This window comes from Delphinapterus leucas, chromosome 13 (genome assembly GCF_059928025.1).
Source record: "Delphinapterus leucas isolate spDelLeu-1000000601 "Yukka" chromosome 13, BTC_Dleu_Yukka2, whole genome shotgun sequence".
NCBI lineage: Eukaryota > Metazoa > Chordata > Mammalia > Artiodactyla > Monodontidae > Delphinapterus > Delphinapterus leucas.
This window is the reverse complement of record NC_143141.1, coordinates 82,265,582-82,287,183: the sequence shown is the minus strand read 5'-3', so window position 1 is coordinate 82,287,183 and position 21,602 is coordinate 82,265,582. Positions and strand designations below refer to the sequence as shown.

The 21,602-nt window shown below is 41.8% G+C and overlaps 1 protein-coding gene across 2 annotated transcripts in view; it reads right to left on the bottom strand.

Moving 5' to 3' along the window:
* The window catches only part of CYRIA (CYFIP related Rac1 interactor A), a 107,374-nt gene that overhangs the window by 21,244 nt on the left and 64,528 nt on the right, over positions 1-21,602 (bottom strand). For both annotated transcript variants that reach the window (XM_022554190.2, XM_089923417.1), the window contains one exon: positions 5,501-5,580. In XM_022554190.2, coding sequence (XP_022409898.1) covers positions 5,501-5,570 — 70 coding nt within the window. In that variant the 5' untranslated portion in view covers positions 5,571-5,580. Of the gene's footprint in view, positions 1-5,500; positions 5,581-21,602 lie in introns of those variants that run through there.

The window sequence follows — 21,602 nt, the reverse complement described above, 5'->3', positions numbered from 1 at the left end:
TATATTCTAAGAAACACATCTTCGGCCCAGCCTAGAACCTGTACTTCTTTTGGCCAGCCCATCACTGGCTCTCTCTATTACAGACTTCTCTGCTACCTGCCCTACTGTCTCTTCAATGTGTTTGCATCTGATCTCCCCAATAAAGTTATATACTCCTTGAAAAAAAGTTCATGTTCTTCTAATATTCCTATATTTATGTGCTCTATGTCTTTCCCCCCATGCCTCTCTGCTCCACTAAGACACCACCCCCACCTCTGCTGGTCCTTCCTAATGATGGGATGCAGGGGATGTTCTGCAGCTAGCTACTGAATTAGCATCAGTGAAGAAATCGAAATTCCTAAGCTTATACTTCATGCCCAGGTCTATGCCAGATACTGAATAAGTCATGTACGATATAAGCACAAGACGCCATCCAAATCCTTTCCACGGGGAAGTGAAATAATACCAAAGAGACCTAGTTATGTCAGAAGGAATGGAGAACACTGGAAGAGGAAAATGTGTGAGAAAATATAAAAGATCTATTAAGATTACAAATACAAACATATACACGTTTAAGAGACTATTGCAAGTTTAAAGTTAAAAAAAGATATTGTAATGAGGAGTTTATAACATAGGTACATAGAAGCAAAACACATAGCAAGAGCACAGAGGGTGGAAGGGTGGTGATTGGATGTGTACTGTGATAAGTTTCTTAAATTCTTCATGAAGTAAAGAATACATTTTGAAGACAGATGGCAATAAGTTAAAGATGTATATAATAATCTCCAAAGTAAGCACCAAGAAGCATAACTAAAACGTCAACATAAAAGACAAAAGAGAATACTAAAGATTATTTGATTTAATCGAAAGGCAGGAAAACATTGAGAAACCAAGAGCAGAAATGGAACAAATGGCAACAACACCAAGATACACTCAAATACAAACAGTAATTAACTGTACATGGGCTGAACACGCCAATAAAAGGTAGATATTATCAGCTTGGATGAAAAAAATTGGGCCAACTATGTGTTGTTTATGAGAAACACGCTATAAAGATAAAGGCAGACAGAATGGGGAAATATATACCACTGCAAACACTAAGCATAAGAAAGTTGTTATGGTCAAAATATGGCAGGCTTGAAGGTATATTTAACAAAAGATATGTGGGACCTCGAAAAACTATAAAACACTGCTGAATGAAATTAAAGAATATCTAAACAAATGAAAAGATAGACCATATTCATAGGTGGGAGGAATCAATACTACCTAGATGTCAATTCTCTCCAAATTGATCCCTAGATTTTATGTAATTATAATCAATATCCCAGCAAGATTTTCTGTAGACATTAAAGGCTTATGAAAGATAAATAAAATTATTTAGAAAAGTAAAGGAGCTAGAATACTCAAAACATCTTGAGAAAGAACAAAGTTGAAGGATTTACTCTTCCTGACTTTATTAGTTGTTACGTTTTGGTATTAATTGGTGAAAGGGATCAATAAAGCAATGAGAGAGAATAAAAGGTCCAGAAGTAGCCCGATACATATTATAGTTAACTAAATTATGATAAGGGCATTAAAGCAATCTCCCTGTGCTAGAATAATTTTATATCACATGAAAAAAAAATAAACCCAACACCTCTCTCATAACATACACAAAAATTAGTTAAGGATTGATCATTGACCTAAATGTAAAGTTTAAAATTCTAAAACTTTCATAAGGAAATGTAGTAGGATACCTTTATGACCGTGGAATAGGCATGATTTCTTAAAGAAGACACAGCATGAACTTAGTAAAAAAGGAAAAAAATGATAAAATAACACTTCATCAAAATGTAAAACTTCTGTTCATGGAAAGAAAAAAGTAGTGGGATGAAAAAACAACAATAAAAAGATGTTAAGTGATTGCGTAGAAACGTGACCATAAACTGTAAAACCCGCTGCAAAGGGCAAAAAGTTTAAATCAGATCCACACAACTGGAAAACCTAAGGACAGATGTGTCTAATTTTGTATTATATTTTGACCCAACCTAATTATATCTATTTGACCCAGTTCAATTACATTCCATCAGTGACTTCAAAAAGAATATTCAACACTCAAAGTTGAGGTGCCAAAGGCCTTTGAGTTGTTGCCGTATACTGTTCAGCCTTCCTTCCTCCTTCTACTTCTTCCTCCTTAACTCTTGTAATCCAGCCTCTGTACTCAAAGTGATAAATCCTGAATCTGTTGGGCAGTTAACTGCCCAATCTGTCATCCCCTTTTCAAGCTTTTTCCTTCTTGACCACTCTTAGCATTTGAATCCATTTACACTCCCTCCTACTTGAATGTCTGTGTCTCCTGGCTGCCTGATCTAGCCTGTTCTATTCTGTTTCTTCACGTGGCCAGCATCTGTTACTCAGGCTCATTCATTGTCCCATAGTCCAGGCTCAATGCGGGCTGAGTGCTGGGTCGCCAAACTGGGTGGGGCCCAAGCCCTGCCATCAGGAATCTCAACTGAGTAAGATGAGGTTCCTCCTCAGTGTGGCCTTTCTCTCCTGGATCCTCTAACTACTCAACCTCCCTTTAAGTATAAGCACACCTGAAGTTCCCATCCCCTCAAGCTCTTGCCTGCTCTAGTTTTCCCTCAGGGATTTCAACTACTCTCTTTGGAAAAGTCTTCGAGATCTGTAGAAAAAACACTCATTGTTTTAAGTCCATTCCAAATGCCACCTTTGCAAGAAGACTTCCCCAATTCCTTCTGTAGTCATCCATTTCCTGAAACTTGATGTATGCTTTCTCCCTCTACTCCCAGGCCACACCGTGCCTCTCCTAAGCCCCTTACTTTACTTTGCCTTGAACTGTGTGCCTGTATTGTCCTCCACACCTGCCTGGGGCTTCATTAGGCAAAGGCTGCTCTTGTCTAGCTCTGTCTCCCTGATGGCACCCTGGCTTACACGAAGGCTCATAACCATTCTCAGTATACTGTTACCGTACTGAGCTGAAATCTATATAGTCAAGGAAAAATCATGCCCACAGCCCATCTTCCCCACGCTTCCAGTCCATCACCCTTTTTTCTTGAAAGCCAACTTTAGGAAATACGATTTGCAGGATCAAGAAACCAATTTTTTTTTTTTCATGAGACATCTTAGTTTGTAGATGATTAAGACTTCTCTCTCTAATCAGGAACAGAATGATGGCTGTGGCACTTCCTGGAAGCTGTCTGTGATGAGCACTTAAGGGAATCAAAGCAGAGGGAGGAAGAAAGCCAAAGACATCTGTGTTCCCATCTCAGTTCCCCAATCATTCCCTGTGAGACTTCAGCCCAGTGATTTATCTTCTCAGTCTCAGTGAAATAATGTTACTCTTCTTAGTATTGAGGGGGAAATAAACAAGATTTTATATATTTCTATAAATTTATTTATTTTCCTTAATTATTTTCCTTAAATACTATAGTTCTAGTCCTAGTAGTGAGCCACCAGACATGGAAACCCATTCCACACTTCCCCCTCTTAGAGAAATTACAGTATATCTACAAATGGAATTTTGGTACCATAAGCTGTTATCAAAATTCAAGATATTTAAATGTTCTTTTCAGCCACCATGACCTTCCCATAAATAACATATAAAGAAAATGTCCAAAGTACAAGACTGAGCAGATCAGAGTCCTTGGGTTGTAGCAGAGAGGAAGTGAAGCCCCTTTGCTATGGTGGTGGGGAAGGGGATCCCCTGAGCTGTGGCCTCAGAACACTGCTGCTCCAGAGGACATCAGTTGAAAACTGCTTTAAATTCCTGTAGATTTTACTTTTATCACTTTAAAGGATTTTGATATTAGACTTGACAAAGGACTCAAGCCTATTCTATGTGGAAGCATGGAAAGCCAAAATTCAAGAACAGCGAAATAGGCCAATGGGGTCCCTCTGGTAGTCGTTGTGAGAAGCACACACACATGCATGTGGACTTTAGGGCTTCCATAAAAGAACAGGCACCTAACTCCCCTAGGTGTTTATATGTCCCTGAAGTTGTGAGTGAATAGGGTGTTTTACCACCATTTGGGCCTCTGTGCATGTTGAATGAAACAGTGTAAAGTGCATTTGACAAGAAGTGGAAGGGGTCAATTAAAAATGCAAGTAGTAAAATTAGGGTGCTGGAATAATGGGTAATTTATTTTGTAACAATTCTTTAAAGTTATTAATAAATCTTCCTGTAACAACAACAAAGATATATGTATATTACAGAGGAGTAGCAAAAGTCACACAAGTAAAAAAAGCCCATTCTTTGTGAAGTATCAAATCGATCTGGCTCTTGAGTTCCCAGCTGTACCTCTTACCAAACCCAACCAAACCCAGCCAAACCCAACCAAATCCAACCAAACCCAACCAAATCCAACCAAGCCCAACCAAAACCAACCAAGCCCAACCAAAACCAACCACACCCAATCAAGTCCAGCCAAACCCAGTCAAATATCAAGAACAACAGCAAATCGAGTTAAATCAGAAGTGAGATCTCTTTCGTTGAATATAATCTACAGTAAAAATCTTTTTCAGAATGCAAGAGCTTTGGGGACACTTTTCCTTTTCAAGTAGGTATTTTAGACATACCAAAGACTTTAAAAAGATACATCCAAGGAGCTTTCATCATTTGGTTTGCTGTATCTTAGAAGGGTCTTCTAGCATTTACTTAGAAAATCTCTGTCAGAAGGTTTAATGTATATGTAAGGAAGTTCCAACTTATTTTTAATATAAATAAAATACTTGAAATATTACAGTTTAAAGCAGATTAAAGTCTGGAACAGATGACTACTGGACAAAGGACATTTAACTATGCTTAGCATTGTGGAACTGCAATTCAAAAAGAGGAGAACACAGGAGTGAGTGTAGAAATGTGAGCCTAGTTGATTAAACATGAATGTGTCATTCATTTATAAATATAGTCAATCAAAAAATAACAAGATAAGAAAGAATCTCTGTATGTATTTAGTCATGATTCATAAGCCATTTTGCCTTAGGAAAAAATTTAAAGTTTTTGATAAAAGAAAAATAACCTTTCAAATGAAAGTTATATCTTAAACTCCTGGAACAGTTTTGTATTATCAAATAATATAAAAGAACAGAGATGACTCAAAAATACAAAATCTGTAAGCCTCATTTCTTGTATATATCACTTTTTCTTTTACGTCTAGTGATATCTGTTCTATATTAATCTGTGTCAATTACTATGTATACTGTTTTTCTTTGGAATAAGACATAAAAGATCTTGAAAATTATTAGGAAAATACATGTTGATGATTTATGTTAGGCCTACAATAACTGATTGCTTCTAAAATCAAAGAAAAGCCTGGGCGTATTAAAAAGATATTCTTTGGGGTGTTTTTAAAATGCATGAAAAGAAAGAAGGAAATGACCTTTGAAGACTCAGAGAAATGCAGAGTGACATTTGGATGTGGTTTAAGTATCACACACAATCTTTATCTTATAACTTCCCTATCAACAAGCTATAAAGAAAGTGAAACGTTTTCACCGTAATCTTTAAATTTTTGGAACTTACTTTCAAAATCCAGGAAAAAATGTGGGTAGTTTTCAATTTCCCTGGTAAGGACTTTGAGCAGGTTTCCCATCCCAGCAAACCTAGGAGAGGCAACACAAAACCAAATACCATTAGCAGTATAAAAAACAAGCTTCTTAAAAGATTGGACATTTTTTAATAACTTGCATAAATACCACTGAACTCCTATAACTACATCAGAAGGCCCAATAGAAAGTATCTTTATACCAGGTGATGAGTGATAACTTAGCAACTATTTTTTATTCAAAGAATTAGGTATTTTAGTCATAGGAGGCAGAGTTTACGTATATTCTACAAATTTCTTCCCTTTCCCCTTCACTAATCCCCTGAATCCTTACGGTTAATATTTCAGCTTCGCTTTGTTTCTGTTCCATTGATGTGGGAACATACCATGTCAATGGACAAGCAGAACAGAGAGGGCATTATTAAAATACCTATCCAAAAAGGTAAGTTTCTTAAAGTTCCTGAGGAAAAGAGTTTAGAAAACAGATTTATACTCCCAGGAACCCTCTTAGCCTGTACAGGAGGTCATGTTTCCCAGGCAAGTCGGAGGCTCTTGCAATTTGACATTTCAATGGTAACGAAATTAGGTACTTCATGAAGTGTAGAAACGGAAAGGTATAATAACCAAAAAGTTTTCTCAATGAAACTGCAGCCTGAGGCATTTGCAAGGGTGAATCAAGGGTGTAACAAATTTGTTACATATCTGCAATCCCAACCTGGAAAAATAGGGGAAATGTAGTTATTATTTAAGTAAATAGCAAAATTTCTACTGCTCTCAGCTCTAGACATTAACCATCTTCTTCAGGAGGCCGTTGTCCATTCATTTATTCTACACATATTTACGGAGCCGTGATTTGATGCTGGGTACTGTGCTCTTTGGAAGGCATTTTTCTAACTCATGATTCAGACACCTCAGCTTGTGAAGGATCAACTTGAAAAATCACTGGACCAGTAAAAGGGAACTGCAGGGATGTAATTTTCTATCCACATGGCTTCTGACAGTACTTATGTTGCTATAGGCATTTAAAAAGATAAGCCACTCTAAGAAAGATGTGGTGAAAGAGGAATATACGAAAAGGATGATGTTGTGCATGAAAATACATAGCAAGCAGTTCCCTTAAGTGCAGAAGGTGGTATAATCTAGTCTCCATAATCCCCCCTTCTGAGAAAATAACTCATACACTTGCAGACAACATTCACAGTATAAGTCACTAACGTGAAGGTAGAAAAGAGTCTGCTTAGGGAGGGCTGTTTGCAATCCTAGCTCTGTTTCCTGTTAGCTCTGTTATCCAAGGCAAGGTACTTTGCTCTCTAAGCCTCAGTTTTCTCATCTGTAAAAAGAATTTTTGAAATGTATCTATTTCATCAATCATGAATATTAATGAATAAAAATAGAAAGTGTTTAGCACCGTACTTATAGGAAGTGCTCAAGGCACATTACATGATAATTACCACCATCATCATCATGATAATTATCTTAACAGCCTTCAAATACTTACTTAGAATTCTCTATGGAAAACGAATGAGGTAGGTTATATGTGGCTCTAGGGAAGAGAACCAGAACCAATGAGGAAATAATGAGGAAGATCTTCATTCAGTGTTGTGAAAAAATTTCTAACCATTAGGGTTGTCGGCATATTGGGTGATTTGCCCTGTGAAATAGTGTTTCCTGTCACTGGTGGTGTTTAAGTAGAAATATGGTATATTACTCCTGAAAAATATTATAAAAATGAGTTGGGCAGAAAGTTGGAAAAGATACCTCTTAGACCTTGCCTATCTTGGAATATATGAATGTGTGGGCATGTATGACATGTACACACACACACACACACACACACACACACACAATAGGAGGCAAACACCATGCTCCTCTCTTCCAAAAGGATCGTCCCTATTCTTTCTGTCATTTTCTTCCTCCCTTGCCTTTATGCACATTTTCTTTTAAAGTACTTTTGAGCAAAGCCCTGTAGGAGACAGGTTCTGCCAGATTAAAACTCAGAACTGGTACAGCCCATCCCTGCCACTGGGCAACATTCACAAATCCTCCTGGGTCTCTAGGAAATAATCTGTTTCCAATTTAATGAACAATTCCAACTCAGACCCGGAGGCACTTCTTGTAGGAAGATGATTCTACTGTTTAGTAGCAGCCCTGACTTTCATATAAAATGCCTTAATGGAAGTTAAATATTCTTAATTTCCCTAGCTTTGTGCTATTAACATGTCACAAGAGACCTGAATGGATTTAGCTTCCTCCTAAAAGTCTGACTTGTGTAGGATTTTACTGTCAGAGTGCCTGGGTGGGAAATACATTAAGCCTTTAAAATTAGTAACAGACTGAAATAAACACACGTGGAAATACATCCAAATACTAGCTGGCTGCAGAGTTCTGTTCAAAACGTTACTTAAGCTGGTTGGCTGATGCAGCCCAATATTTTGAAGCATGATTCTAACAACAACCCAGGTCAACTAACTGGAAATATTCTAGATGTACTCTAGATGTCTCACATCCCAAACAGGAACTGTCTGGAACAATAATTGATAATTATGGGATATTATGTAGTATTAGGGGTCAAGTCCAGTCCCATGGAACCTAGAAAACATGCATTTCAATACAAGCTCCTTGAATAAACACAGAAATAGTTCATCTCCTTCATGGAAAAAAAAAAATGATGCTTATCGCTCCCCTCCAATGGGACAAGAATTCATGGAAGTATATTCTGGTTCAAGGTCTGCAAAGTGAGTTAGCATCACACAGATGGGCACTGGGTAGAGACCATGGTTGTTTTGTATTAGACCTCGGGCTCCACTTGGGAAGACCCTCACCCAAAGAGCTTTTACTACACCCCCAGCTACATTCTTCATGACAGAGCCTCTCCAATCTTTTCAAACAGCTCCCAAGTGCATACAAAACACATTTCTATGAACCATGTTACTAATGAGATGGCTTAGTTAATCACTGTGAGGATTATTTTTTAATATTTGATCTTGTTCAATAAAAGAATTTAAGATAGGGCTTCCCTGGTGGCGCAGTGGTTGGGAGTCCGACTGCCGATGCAGGGGACACGGGTTCGTGCCCCGGTCCGGGAGGATCCCACATACCACGGAACGGCTGGGCCCAATAGCCATGGCCACTAAGCCTGCGCGTCCGGAGCCTGTGCTCCACAGCAAGACAGGCCACAACAGTGAGAGGCCCGCGTACAGCAAAAAAAAAAAAAAAAAGAATTTCAGATAAGTTATTATACACTATTAGAAAATGCAAATGCTTACATAATGAAAGTGAGGGGAAGAGGAAAATAAAAGCAGAATCGTAAGAGGAAGGTAGAGAGGCAAGTAGTACATGAACTATAGGTCATCCAGGCAATAAGATCCTCACATCTGTTGGAGATCAATTAGGATCTAAGCTTCTGAGTGCCAAAGCAAAGGGAAAAAAAAGTCTCTTTCAAGATTTGGTGTTCAGAAAATAAAGACAAACTGGTGACACTGGAGAAGTACAGCTTTTTTTTTTTTTTTTTTTTTTTAAATGAAATAGTGATCTGGCTAAGAGAGAGTTGAGACAAAGAGAAATCTCGTCCAGCTAAGAGCGCACTGACACTTATACCTGAGGATGAGCAGAGTCTTAGAGCTCCCATGGGTACAGCAGTGTTTTCACAGCTAAAAGGCGGGGAGAGAAGCCTGGTTGGCAGTCCAGGACTGTATTTAGGGAAGCCGGGGACTCTGGTTTCCATGTTCTGTCTGGTAACTCCATGCCTACACTCCTAATGTGACCTGCTGCTGGGTCAGTCCCAAGGAACTTGCCAGATCCTTGCCACTCTCCACTATGGATTGGGAGCTCATATCAGAGAGAATAAGGCAATCCGGCAGGTGATGATTCTAGGCAGTTTCTACGGGTAAAGAAGCTGCTTATTAAGTTCAAGGGATAGGAAAGGTCTCCCCAATAATAAAGGAGGAGATGGGGAACCAATATGAAGGGAGAGAGGAGTACAGCAAAAAATCCAGATGTGAAAGTACTAAAATACTAGGAACAGAATTCATAAAGGAGGGTGCTAAGAAGGATTCCAGGCCTAAGGGAGCTCAAGCAATAATTTACAAAGCATGTTTATTATTTAAAACTAGTATGCTGTCTATATTATAAAGTTTAGGCTTATTTTAACACACACACACACAAACACACACACAAACACACAATGTCTCCCTTGACATCTTCAGAGATCATCTCAAAGTGAAACCTCCCTGGGACACGACATAGTTTGCAGTGGTGCCCGTGAGTGTGGTGAGATCTGAATTCACTCCCTCCAGGAGGGTCTGGTAGGGGCAGAGCAAGGGAAGATTACGAAATTTGGTCTCTCAGATGAAGACAGAGGGGAGATGCCAGTTGGATAAGTACTCATGAGGCGATGGGCCTCGCAAACTTTCTTTCTGGCTCTTACTTGGGATGTTTCCTGCTTTGGAGACTGGCATTGGAAGGTGGTCCTCTTTCCGTCTGTGGCCACTCTGGATGGCCTTTTGCTCTTAGAGACACCTGTCTTCCTCCATGACCGGGTTCTCCAGGACTGTCTCTTCTCTACCAAAGTGAAGGTGTGTGGGCGTCTACCATGATGGCTTTGGCTATTTGCTGGGGTTGTTCTCCCAGAGCGTTGCAGGTTGGGACTTACTGATAAAGATTAAGACACAGTCTTGAGGATCTGTAGCACAGAGTAGGCTAAGATAAAAATGTGGCCTACTGATATTCTCCGAAGATGCTTAGTGTAAGTGGTAAATGATGAGCTCCTAGAGAAGAGTTTGAAAGAGCCGCACAAATATGAAGCACGGTCTCACTCCCCCATTATGCTAGAGCAAGTCATTGTAGCTCTGAGTCTCGGTTCTTCACCTACAACAACAATAGTATAATAATCTCTTCTACATGAGGTTCTTGCAAAGACTATTGAAATGAGTGTAAAACCGCTGCGTAAAATACTATAAAATACTGCGCAAATATTAGCTCTAATTATTCAGCATTACAACTCGTTTCATGGTTTAAGTTATTCATGGAATCAAAGAAGTATTACATCCCCAGAATCATGTAAGTTGCATGTTTCTTGATATTTCAGGTTTGGTCTCCCAAAATCCATGACTCTTTATGTAAACTGCTTTAACGTCAAGCTATAATCAGGTAAATATTTAAAGGTATTAATAGCTAGCACCGCAAGAGATTTTCCTACATGCCAAAGACTGTATTTTAGATACCTTTTCTTACTTTATCTTCAAAACATATCTAAGAGGAAGATATGTTGTTTAGGAATGAGAAAACTTAAAGGTATTAAAATTAAATACAGAAGCTAATTTTAAAAATATAAATCTTTATGAAAGAAAACTAAATTTTCAAGAGAACAATATTTATATAAGTGTGTGACAGTTAGAGGCTGGGGTCTTCAGATAACTCTATATAAGTTAATTCCCATTTCCAACACGAAAATCCCAAGCAGAAACAAATGCTTTTGAAAATAGCAGTAAGGAGATCACCCTTTTAATAAATACTCAAAAAATCATCAAAAACTTCAATTTTTAACCAAACGGTTGTGTCTATGTTTACCCCTTTTCATAAATATAGCATATAGCACAAATATCTAATGAAGAAAACCCTGCCAAAGGGACTCATGAAATATCTCTACTGAAAAGGAATGAAATGCTAAAGGGCAAAGGGGCAACACAGATTTTCCAACAGTCAAAAGAAGGGGTCGGTCAGGATCACTGCCCACTCAGGTCCCAGGAGACCTGGTTCATCTTCCTCAACACTGACTCTCTTGGCGACAGTGATCTATCTAAATAAAAGGAAAAATCAAACTCCTATCCTCCCTAAAGGGAATCTGGTAACAGTTTGATGGGAAGTTTCTTCTTTTCCCTTTGGTTTTCTAATAAAAACACCACCTTGGATAATTGCCCCGAGGGAAGTAGTCAATCACTGGTTGAACACCCTGAATACCTGCGGCCTGTGGGAGTGGGGTTTTCAATGACAGAAGCCATGGCTGCAGTGCTCAAGTGATACACATGCTATTTAGGGAGACAGCACAAGTTCAAATTAAGAATGTAATCGATCTGGAAGCACATAACAAGCTTCTGGTAAGTGGCAAGGGCTCAAAAACGTTAACTGAATGCGAAAGTAGTAGTATGTACCCGATACACAGTAAGTACCAACCAGAGTGATGACTGATGACGATATATGAGAGGGACAAGAACATGCACATTTTACTGAGGGTCCACTGTGTGCCTGGCACTGTGCTTGGAGCTTTCACACACTTAAGTTCACTCAAACCTTACAGCAATCCTTCAGGTAGCTATAATTCTCGTCATGTAGAAGAAGAAGAAATTTAGTTGGTTAAGCATCTTTCTGAAGACTACAGGAAAATAAAAGATAGAGCTTGAGCATCTAGGAACTCAAAGTCCATGCTCTTTTCCCCACAGGAGGAGACCTGGGATCCCTAGGAGGAGACCCCTAGGAGGCCCGTTTGGTGACTCTGAGAGTCCGTGGTCTGTGGAAAGTGCGTGCTAGATAATGCATTATTGTACGTATATGCTCCTTTCTCTGGGGAGAGGGTCTATAGTTTCTGTTAGATTCCGAAGTGGCCTGCTCTACACTAGTAGTCCCCCAAGGCATGGACAGTGAAAGACATATTTCTCTAGGAATTTAGAGAAGACAGAAAACCATGTGGGGTGGAATCTTCCAGAAAAATTAGCGTCATAGAAGAAGTGAACTCCACCCAGGAATGAAGGACCCTGGGAATCTGTATTGGCAGAAAGGACGCCTCCAGCTGGGGGATCTAGAGTGAGAAGGGAACAAAAGACACTAGTTATGTGACTGGTGAAGCCTTCCCAATACAGAAGGCTTATTCCTCAAGGTTCATGTACAGCAATACAATTTTGAAATGGATTCTTTCACATTTTTTTCCAAATTGTCTAGAAAGAGGGTATTTCTCTAGTCACTGCAGGAGTGTTAATAGTGCTTTTAAAGACTGCCCCCATGTCCCTGCCAAGGGAGGCTCTCATCTCCCAGGGGTGACGATTTGGGATGTATGCATGGTATTTTCTATGACTACTTTCTTGGCTCTGAGCTCAAAACCACTTCCATGGGAGCTGGCTCTAAGGCTGCTCAGTAGAAAATGATGACCCTCCTGCAGGAATCATCCTCTGCTAACATTTCAGTTCCAAAAAAGAGAAGGGGATAAAAGTGCGCTGCACACACACACACACACACACACACACACACAAACACACAGACATGCACATGCACATTTTTTTTTTTTTCCTATTTAGAACTTGGTTCTTGTTTGGAAGAAAAAAAATAATAAGATTAGTTGTATTCCCAGAGTGTAAAACCAAATAAAATCAACTAGAAGTGACTTTGAAAAGATGTGACCATAGTTGGTGAGGAAATTTATTTGTTTACTATAAGCAAGACATAACAAAGGACTCAGGCCCAGGGTGTGGGCATTGTGAATTCTGACCTTTGCCTGTGTACATGCCCAATTTTCATGATTAGAGAACAAGCACTTAGAAATTTTCTTTTGTAGCTATAACTATCGGAAAGGGGACTTTCTAAGCCAATACCACCTTTTATCAATACAGAACAGAAAGTGAGAAAAAATAGAACAGCAGCCCTACATGGTTCTATTTGCTAATATTTTTCTTAAGGTCTAAGATGATAAATACTCAATGCCTTTACCAGAAGGGATGGGTTTTCTTAGCACTCTGAATGAGACAATACCTTTCGGAATCTAAAATGTTGAGCATCCCTGGTACAAAGACTTTAGAAATCAAAGACTTAAGTCCTGGTTGAGCCTAATATTTTTCTGCAACATAGTTAGCATATAAGCCCCAGACCAATCACGAATACAACAATGATGTATATTTATATAACATCACATCTTTGTCAAAGATGTGTCTGGCCTCATTTATCCTCAACATGATCATGTGTCAAAGGTAGGGAAGGTGATACTGGACCCATTTTACAGATCAGAACATGTGGGTCAGATATAATCAGTGTCCTTCCCAGGGTCTTCCAGACGGAAGTCCCAAATGTCCTCAGAATACATTCCATATTAGAACTGGGGTCATCTTTTTAAAGCTCTTATTTACAAAAAAGCACTTGTCCAAGGACCCAAAATACATTAGGGCCAAAGAAGGAGCCAGAAGGAAGGTGTCCTGGTTGTCAATCTCTTGCTCTGTCCATTAACACAAAAAGTAAATGGGACAAATTCAATTTTTTAAAGACATTAGAACATAAGGTTGGGGCTTCCCTGTGGCACAGTGGTTGAGAATCTGCCTGCCGATGCAGGGGACATGGGTTTGAGCCCTGGTCCGGGAAGATCCCACGTGCCGCCGAGCAACTAAGCCCGTGTGCCACAACTACTGAGCCTGCACTCTAGAGCCCGCGAGCCACAACTACCAAGCCCGTGTGCCACACTACTTAAGCCCGCGTGCCTAGAGCCCATGCTCTGCAACGAGAAGCCACTGCAATGAGAAGCCTGTGCACCACAACGAAGAGTACCCCCGCTTGCCGCAGCTAGAGAAAGCCCGCGCACAGCAATGAAGACCCAACGCAGCCAAAAATAAATAAATAAAATACATAAATTAAAAAAAAACATAAGATGCATATGGTAGTTCTATTTTTAGTTTTTTAAGGACCCTCCATACTGTTCTCCATAGTGGCTGTATCAATTTACATTCCCACCAACAGGGCAAGAGGGTTCCCTTTTCTCCACACCCTCTCCAGCATTTGTTGTTTGTAGATTTTCTGATGATGCCCATTCTAACTGGTGTGAGGTGATACCTAATTGTAGTTTTGGTCTGCATTTCTCTAATAATTAGTGATGTTGAGCATCTTTTCATGTGCCTCTTGGCCTCCTGTATGTCTTTCTTGGGGAAATGTCTATTTAGGTCTTCCACCCATTTTTTAACTGGATTGTTTGGTTTTTTGATATTGAGCTCCATGAGCCGTTTATATATTTTGGAGATTAATCCTTTGTCTGTTGTTTCATTTGCAAATATTTTCTCCCATTCTGAGGGCCATTTTTTTGTCTTGTTTATGGTTTACTTTGCTGTGCAGAAGCGTTTAAGTTTAATTAAGTCCCATTTGTTTATTTTTGTTTTTATTTCTGTTACTCTAGGAAGTGGGTCAAAAAAGATCTTGCTGTGGTTTATGTCAAAGAGTGTTTTTCCTATGTTTTCCTCTAAAAGTTTTATAGTGTCTGGTCTTACATTTAAGTCTTTAATCCATTTGGAGTTCATTTTTGTGTATGGTGTTAGGTAGTGCTCTAATTTCATTCCTTTACATGTAGCTGTCCAGTTTTCCTAGCAATCCCACTACTGGGCATATACCCTGAGAAAACCATAGTTCAGAAAGAGACATGCACCACAATGTTCATTGCAGCTCTATTTATAACAGCCAGGACATGGAACCAACCTAAATGTCCATCGACAGATGAATGGATAAAGAAGATGTGGCACATATATACAATGGAATATTACTCAGCCATAAAAAGAAACGAAATTGCGATATTTGTAGTGAGGTGCATGGACTTAGAGTCTGTCATACAGAGTGAAGTAGGTCAGAAAGAGAAAAACAAATACCGTATGCTAACGCATATATATGGAATCTAAAAAAAGAAAAATGGTACTGATGAACCTAGCTGCAGGGCAATAATAAAGAGGTAGACATAGAGAATGGACTTGATGACATGGGGAGGGAGGGCGAAGGTGGGGCGAAGTGAGAGTAGCATCGACATATACACACTGCCGAATGTAAAATAGTTGGCTGGTGGGAAGCAGCCGCATAGCACAGGGAGATCGGCTAGGAGCTTTGCGATGACCCAGAGGGGTGGGACAGGGAGGGTGGGAGGCAGGCTCAAGAGGGAGGGGACATGGGGACATATGTATGCACATGGCTGATTTGCTTTGTTGTGCAACAGAAACTAACATGGTATTGTGAAGCAATTATACTCCAATAAAGATTTATTAAATAATAATAATAAAAAAACCATAAAGTGTGATGTATCACTGCCAGTGGAGGGTTTCTGCTCTATGGTAGTAGGGTCTCCCTAGAACATGCTAAACAGCATGTTAAACAGGACATCCTCACTGGTGGTTCATAACATTGTGTGCACTTCTCTCCTTCCCTACCATGATTATCCTAATTCAGACCCTCAGCAGAGCTTCCAGCACCCTGCAAAGAGCCCCCAAACTGATTCTCCTGATTCCAGTTTTGTCTCCTGCCCATTCGCTTCCAGCTTTCCAAACACAAATCATTGTTACAAAAGTAACAATGTGACTTCCTTGCTTAATATGCTTCCATGGCTCTCCAGGGCCCACAGGAGGTAGCACGTACCAGTGTGTGCACTGGATCCAGAAAACCTGGCCTCCAGCCCCTGCCCGTCTCCTCTGTCCCCTCTCTTCCTCCGCACCCCTGGGCCCTCCACTCATCACACCCTACACTTCTCTAAAGCAGCCTGCTCTTTGTTGCCTCAGGGCCCTTGCACATGTTGCTCCTTCTGTTTACAATTATAATGACAGCTAACATTTTGTAATGATCTGCAGGCCATAGGGATGAGAGCTTTTCATGTATTATCATATTTTAATTTTCACAACCGCCTTATGAGGTAGGAACTCTTATTATCCCAACTTCAGAGATAAAGAAATAATCTTAGAGGTTTTAAAAGTTTCTCAAGCCCACAAGCGGCAGAGCTGGGTCTGGACGTCAATTCCATCTGACCTCTAAGCACTGGCTCTCGGCCATTGCCTCCCCAGAATCCCCTTTCAAGTATGAGTTTGGAAATCAGGACCTTCAGAAGAACCCCCCTAAATCTTCCCTCCTCTTCGACTCTACCTCAAATAAAACAAAACCCACTCCCTTGGGTAAGTTCGGCTTCTCTTTGCTCACCTAACTTTGTGTGTTTACTGTGTGTTAGTGCCTACAGTGTGGACCATAATTACACACTTTCCCCCCATCTCTGAATATAAGGTCTTCTTGGGCAGGGCTGTTTTCACACCTCCTTGTATTCCCAGCAGTTAGCACAGGGCCTGGTACCCAGTTAGCACTGGCAAAGAAATCCTTAAGATTGTTTTGTCCAGTGGTACCAAAGCATCAACCAGTCCAAGGCAAAATGAGAAATTAAGGCTATGGCACAAGCCTTGCATTTCTCCTAAAGTTATGCAAACATCTCTATGCTACAGTGTTATTTATTTATTTTACAAAATGATAGTGATAGCTACATCTTAAGTCCCCAAAGTTTATTTTGAAATTTTATGGTTTTATGAAATTCCAAAGTCTAGGAGTCACTAACCTGGTCAGTTACTAGGCCCAGCTTGGGAGCAGAGCTGCTGGCCTCTGCTCTGAAGCTGGTGCCTCCAGCTGCACACCGTGGCCTGTCTCATTTAGTTTTATGGTAAGTCTGATCTCCTAACTACAATGGAGCCCTGAGATTTCCCCAACAGAGTGGAGGAAAGAAGTCCAGGTCTGGCTTCAGGAGTGTTTCTGGCGACTGGATGTGATTGTAGGAGGGCTATTCGGACAACCTGCCCTTCAACCTGATCAACAAGGTTCAGATTTGGAGAAATCCTGATGGCAGCCAGGCTGGCAGCTGCTGTCAGCGACGAAAGAGGCTTGCAGGCTCCCCACACCGTCCCCCAAAAGCAAGTGACCCCTCCGGCTTGCCTCCCATGAACCAACCAGGGAGCCGTCCGAGCAGGGAGAGTACAACCCTGATACGTCTGGTATTCACACTACCCAGAGACACTTTCTCCTAGTAATCATACAACCCATCATACCTCATTTATACTCCTTGCTTGTTCTGAACGATAAGCAAAACCGGTTGACCATCAGCCTGTAATGTATCAGATGCAAAATAGGTGGCTTAAAAAAATACTTCTCAACAAAAGGAAGGGTACCTTCCTTAAGTGACAGAAGCACCTGCTCTTCTTTGGAGGGGGGGGACGGGAAATGCATGGATGGAATGAAGTAGCTCAGCCTATAAATTCCGGGAGCAGAACCAGGTGAGCGATTTTGGATAGTTGGGCTGGGCTGGAATTCCCTGCCCCAGCTGCCGCTTCTGCAATGAAGTCATAAGGTTCTCTGTTCCGTTGCCGAAAGTCGTGCCAAGAATCCAACAGATGATTTCATTCCAAGACGAAGGAGGGGAACTACAGTGAGTCTATTAAGCACCTTCATCTGACAATAAAAATGAGTTAATGGCTAAAATGTGTTTTCAAAACGTTTTAACACTACAAGTAATGGCACTCAAATGGGAAAATGCCTTGAATACCCTCATCCATCATTAATGCCACGGTGTCCCTCAAAAGGGCTGGGTGTTCCCGGTGGAATACAAGCTGCTAGAGTCGAGGTGTAAGGCAATCCATGGGAATTCTCAAAAACATACCGAGAGACCATTACAGAGCTGAACGATTAAGTGCAGGTTTAAAATAGTCCTTTCAATATCTGAGTTCAGTTTTCTAAAATAGACTATTACCTCATCACAGCTAATTTCCCCATAAACATCAATATTACAGCAGCAAAAAGTCTCCAAGAAATGAGAGTGAAATTAGATTCTTTTTTAGGGAATGCAAGTCAATGTGCCCCCCGCCCCAATTTCCAATACCAGTGAATATGGAAACCATCAAACTGGGACTTTGTTCTGGACCAGCCCACCGCTGGGAAATCATTAGTGAATTTGTCCCCTTCCACTTGTGACATCAAGAACACGGTGAGGAGGAAACTGCTTGATAAGCTTGCCCCTTCTCTAGAAGGAGGGCTGACAGTCACAGCCCACCCAGGCCACTTCTGCCCGATTTCAAAGAGAGAGTGACCCCTGCAGGGCAGCAGTCTTGGAAATGCCTTCCGCTTACGGAGCAGTGTTGGGAAAGCTGTTTATTCCACCTGTCTCCGATGGCTTCGTTTCAGTCTAGAACCTGAAAGGGAACACGGGTAAGTCGCCCAAAGTTTGGGCTGTTCTGACCATCAGTGATTTAGATTAAACAGACTCTCATTTCTCTTGGATTACAGATCTCCTTTTTCCAGAATTGATTCTCAGGTATTTCAACCGACAGAAGCCAGGGTCCTCTTTGCTCTGAGTGGGGGCTGCAGAGGAATCTTGCCCTGCGTGCTGTTGGCCAAGCCCTCCCCCGCCGAGATGCTGGAGCGCCTCCTTGCTGCCCTCTCATCTCTGTGAATGGTCCTTCTTAAGTCTCCGCTTCCTCCATCTAACCTTTAAGTGTCTGTCTCCAATGCTCGTTCTTCACACCTTGTCCCCCGTCCCGCTCTAGCCCCAAACTGGACCTCCCTCCTCAACTCCTGGCCGGTAACTCTAAGTGAATTTCCTGCAAGCATAGCAATTTGGGGAAGATCTTAATAGCCTTAAGTTCTGCCCTTCCCAAATGTCCTCCTCCTTCTTTGTTCACAGAAAAGCATCATCGTCCATTAAATTATGAGCCAGAAACCTGAGTGTCCCCCGAAATTTCTGCACCTGCTGCCCCCCCCCTTAGACCTGGTGTCTCACTCTATCCAGGTACCTTCCACGTCTCCCCTGGCCGTGACTTCTCTCTAAGCCCTTCTCCTGGCCGCAGTCTCTCCCCATCATCTCCAGCCATTATCTTGGTCTCTCTCTCGCCTCCCCCAATCCAACACCAGATACCCCAAGCACCTCGGATCACACAGGAGACTCTGAGCGCACGTTACAGGAAATGTCCTGTGTAAAGTGAATGCTGGTGAATTAAATCTCTTCTATATGTTATCTCACAATATAACCTAAAAAAAAAAAGAGAGAGGAAAAAAAAGAAAAAGGCTTTCCCCCCGTCCCTGCCTGGCTCTCGGTCCCTGGCAGCTGCTCCACACATCTGTGCCTGAGGTCTCTCTGCCTCCAGAGGTCACTGTCAAGTGGTGAAATATGACCTCGCAGGTCAAGGCACCGGAAGGCACGGTGCCCGCGGATGCAGTACTTCTGGGAAGCGAAAGCCCCCTGAAGAACCCCACCTGCCCCAGTGCCAGGGACTGACTTGATTGTAAGTCTAGGTTTTCAGACACTGAGTTTTCTTAAACGGAGGTCCACCTGTGCAAAAAAGGAGGCTTTGGAATTGATGGAGGTGTCAAAGCATTAGGTATATTACTTCCCAGTTCAAATTTATTTGGGGGGGTTATGTCAAAATTATAGAAGTACCAAAAAGACCACCAAAAGCCATTTCACATACTGAAAACCTAAAGAATTTGAAGCCAAGGGAGGTTGGCGTGGTCCATTACATCTCAAGTGTCAAGGTCGGCCAAAGGGCGGAAAACATCCCTTGAAATCTCAGAGGCAGGAGGGGCTTTGCTTTGGTCTCCAGTTTCTGAAAGGAGCAAATGCCTTGATTTCAAAGTACGCTTAATCGCAAACCAAAGGAACGCTTTAAAATAAAACCCCTAGCTTGAACCCCAAGCAAGCACTGAAGACCGTCACTGTAAGATGGGACAGGAAAGGCGGGGGGAGGTGGGAGTGTGCTGAGTGCCCGGGAGGCCGGCTCTCCTGCAGGGAGCTGCTTTCTGAGGCAACTCCCCGGCCCAGTGCGATGTGGAGCTGCTGGGTGGAAGGAAAAAGGCATGTTTCAGTGTAAACGCTCCCCAAGCTGGCTGTCAAATTAAGATGGGTGCAATTTTTCACATGGTATTCAGATCCTAAAACCTGACCCAAAGCTCTCTTTCAAGTTTCAGCTCCTGTGAACACTCTGTGCTTTGGTCACACCAGCGTATGGAGAGTGCCAACAGCTCTGGCCTGGTTCTTGCTTCTGTTTTTGTGCTCATATGCTGCTCCCTTTGCTTGGAATGCCCTCCCCCTCTCCTCTGCCTCTGGATGGCCTATCTTTCAAGGCCCAAATCAGATTGCACTTCCTCCCAGAAACCTCCTCCCTGACCCCCAGGCTGAATGAGCAACCTCTCTTCCTTACTGTGGATTCTTTAAAGGGCTATGTCTTCTTCATTTCCAGAATGTTACCCATTTCAACTACCCCCCACCCCTCCCCAGCCAAGCTCCAAGCACAGGTCCAGCATGCAGCCTCTTCACTGATGGCCACTGAAATGGAATGGAAGATTCGGTAAGCAGTCACTGCATAGCAATGACAGTTAGATTGTCAACTGCAAACAAGCCGAACAGAGGAAGGGTCGTTGGGAAGAGAAATAGGTTGGAGAAAATAAACATTTCCCAAAATAGAGATATTCTTGTTGTTTTATGATCATAGATGACCTTGAGAATCTGATGAATATCGGCCTTCTTAGAAAAACGCACCCATGAACAGACCCACATGTTTTTGCATGTAATTCCAGGAGGTACAATACACACACTGACACCCAAGAATGGAAATCCCTCATTTATTTTAAAATCGCTAATTGAGTGTATGGACAGCCAGGCAGGATGAGGGAGGCATTTCCAAGTGTGTGGACCGTGGACCGCGCTGAAGGAGAAAAGGAGTTCTTCAGTGGCAACAGCACAGGCTGAGGAGATCTTGGGTAAGTCTATTCTTCTGAATTTGGGTTTTCCTCGTCTGTGAAATGCGAATCATAATACTTCCTTAGCAGTGTCGTTAGTGAGTAAATTAAATAATTCAGGGAAAGCACCTAGTATAATATCTGGCATGCAGTCAGCCTCCAGCAACAAATGCTAGTTTTCTGCACCTCCTGTCTCGCATATAAAAAACTGCAACCACAAGGCAAACAAGTCATTTCCCTTTTAGCAATAAATTCTGCACGGCCGCTTTGGAGCGAGGGAAGAAAGCGACTGAGTCGGCGAAGAGGTGAAGCCGGTGCCGCGCGGCTACTGCGGGCGCGTTCGCGTGGCTATTAATCATACAAGAGCCCATTTATGACAAACACAGGTCACTCCCTTTTGCATGACAAGCCCTATGGGTCCACAGAGGCCCATTATCCAAAAAAAACAGAGCATTGTGGGCGACGCGGGCGAAGCCGAGTGCACACACACAAGCGGACATTGTGAGGCTGTTTGCACAACCCCGCGGTGCTCCTCGCGGATTTCCTGCCAGGGAGACATTTCCATCTCGCGGAGGCGGCTGCAGACATTTGCTCATTCAACATGGC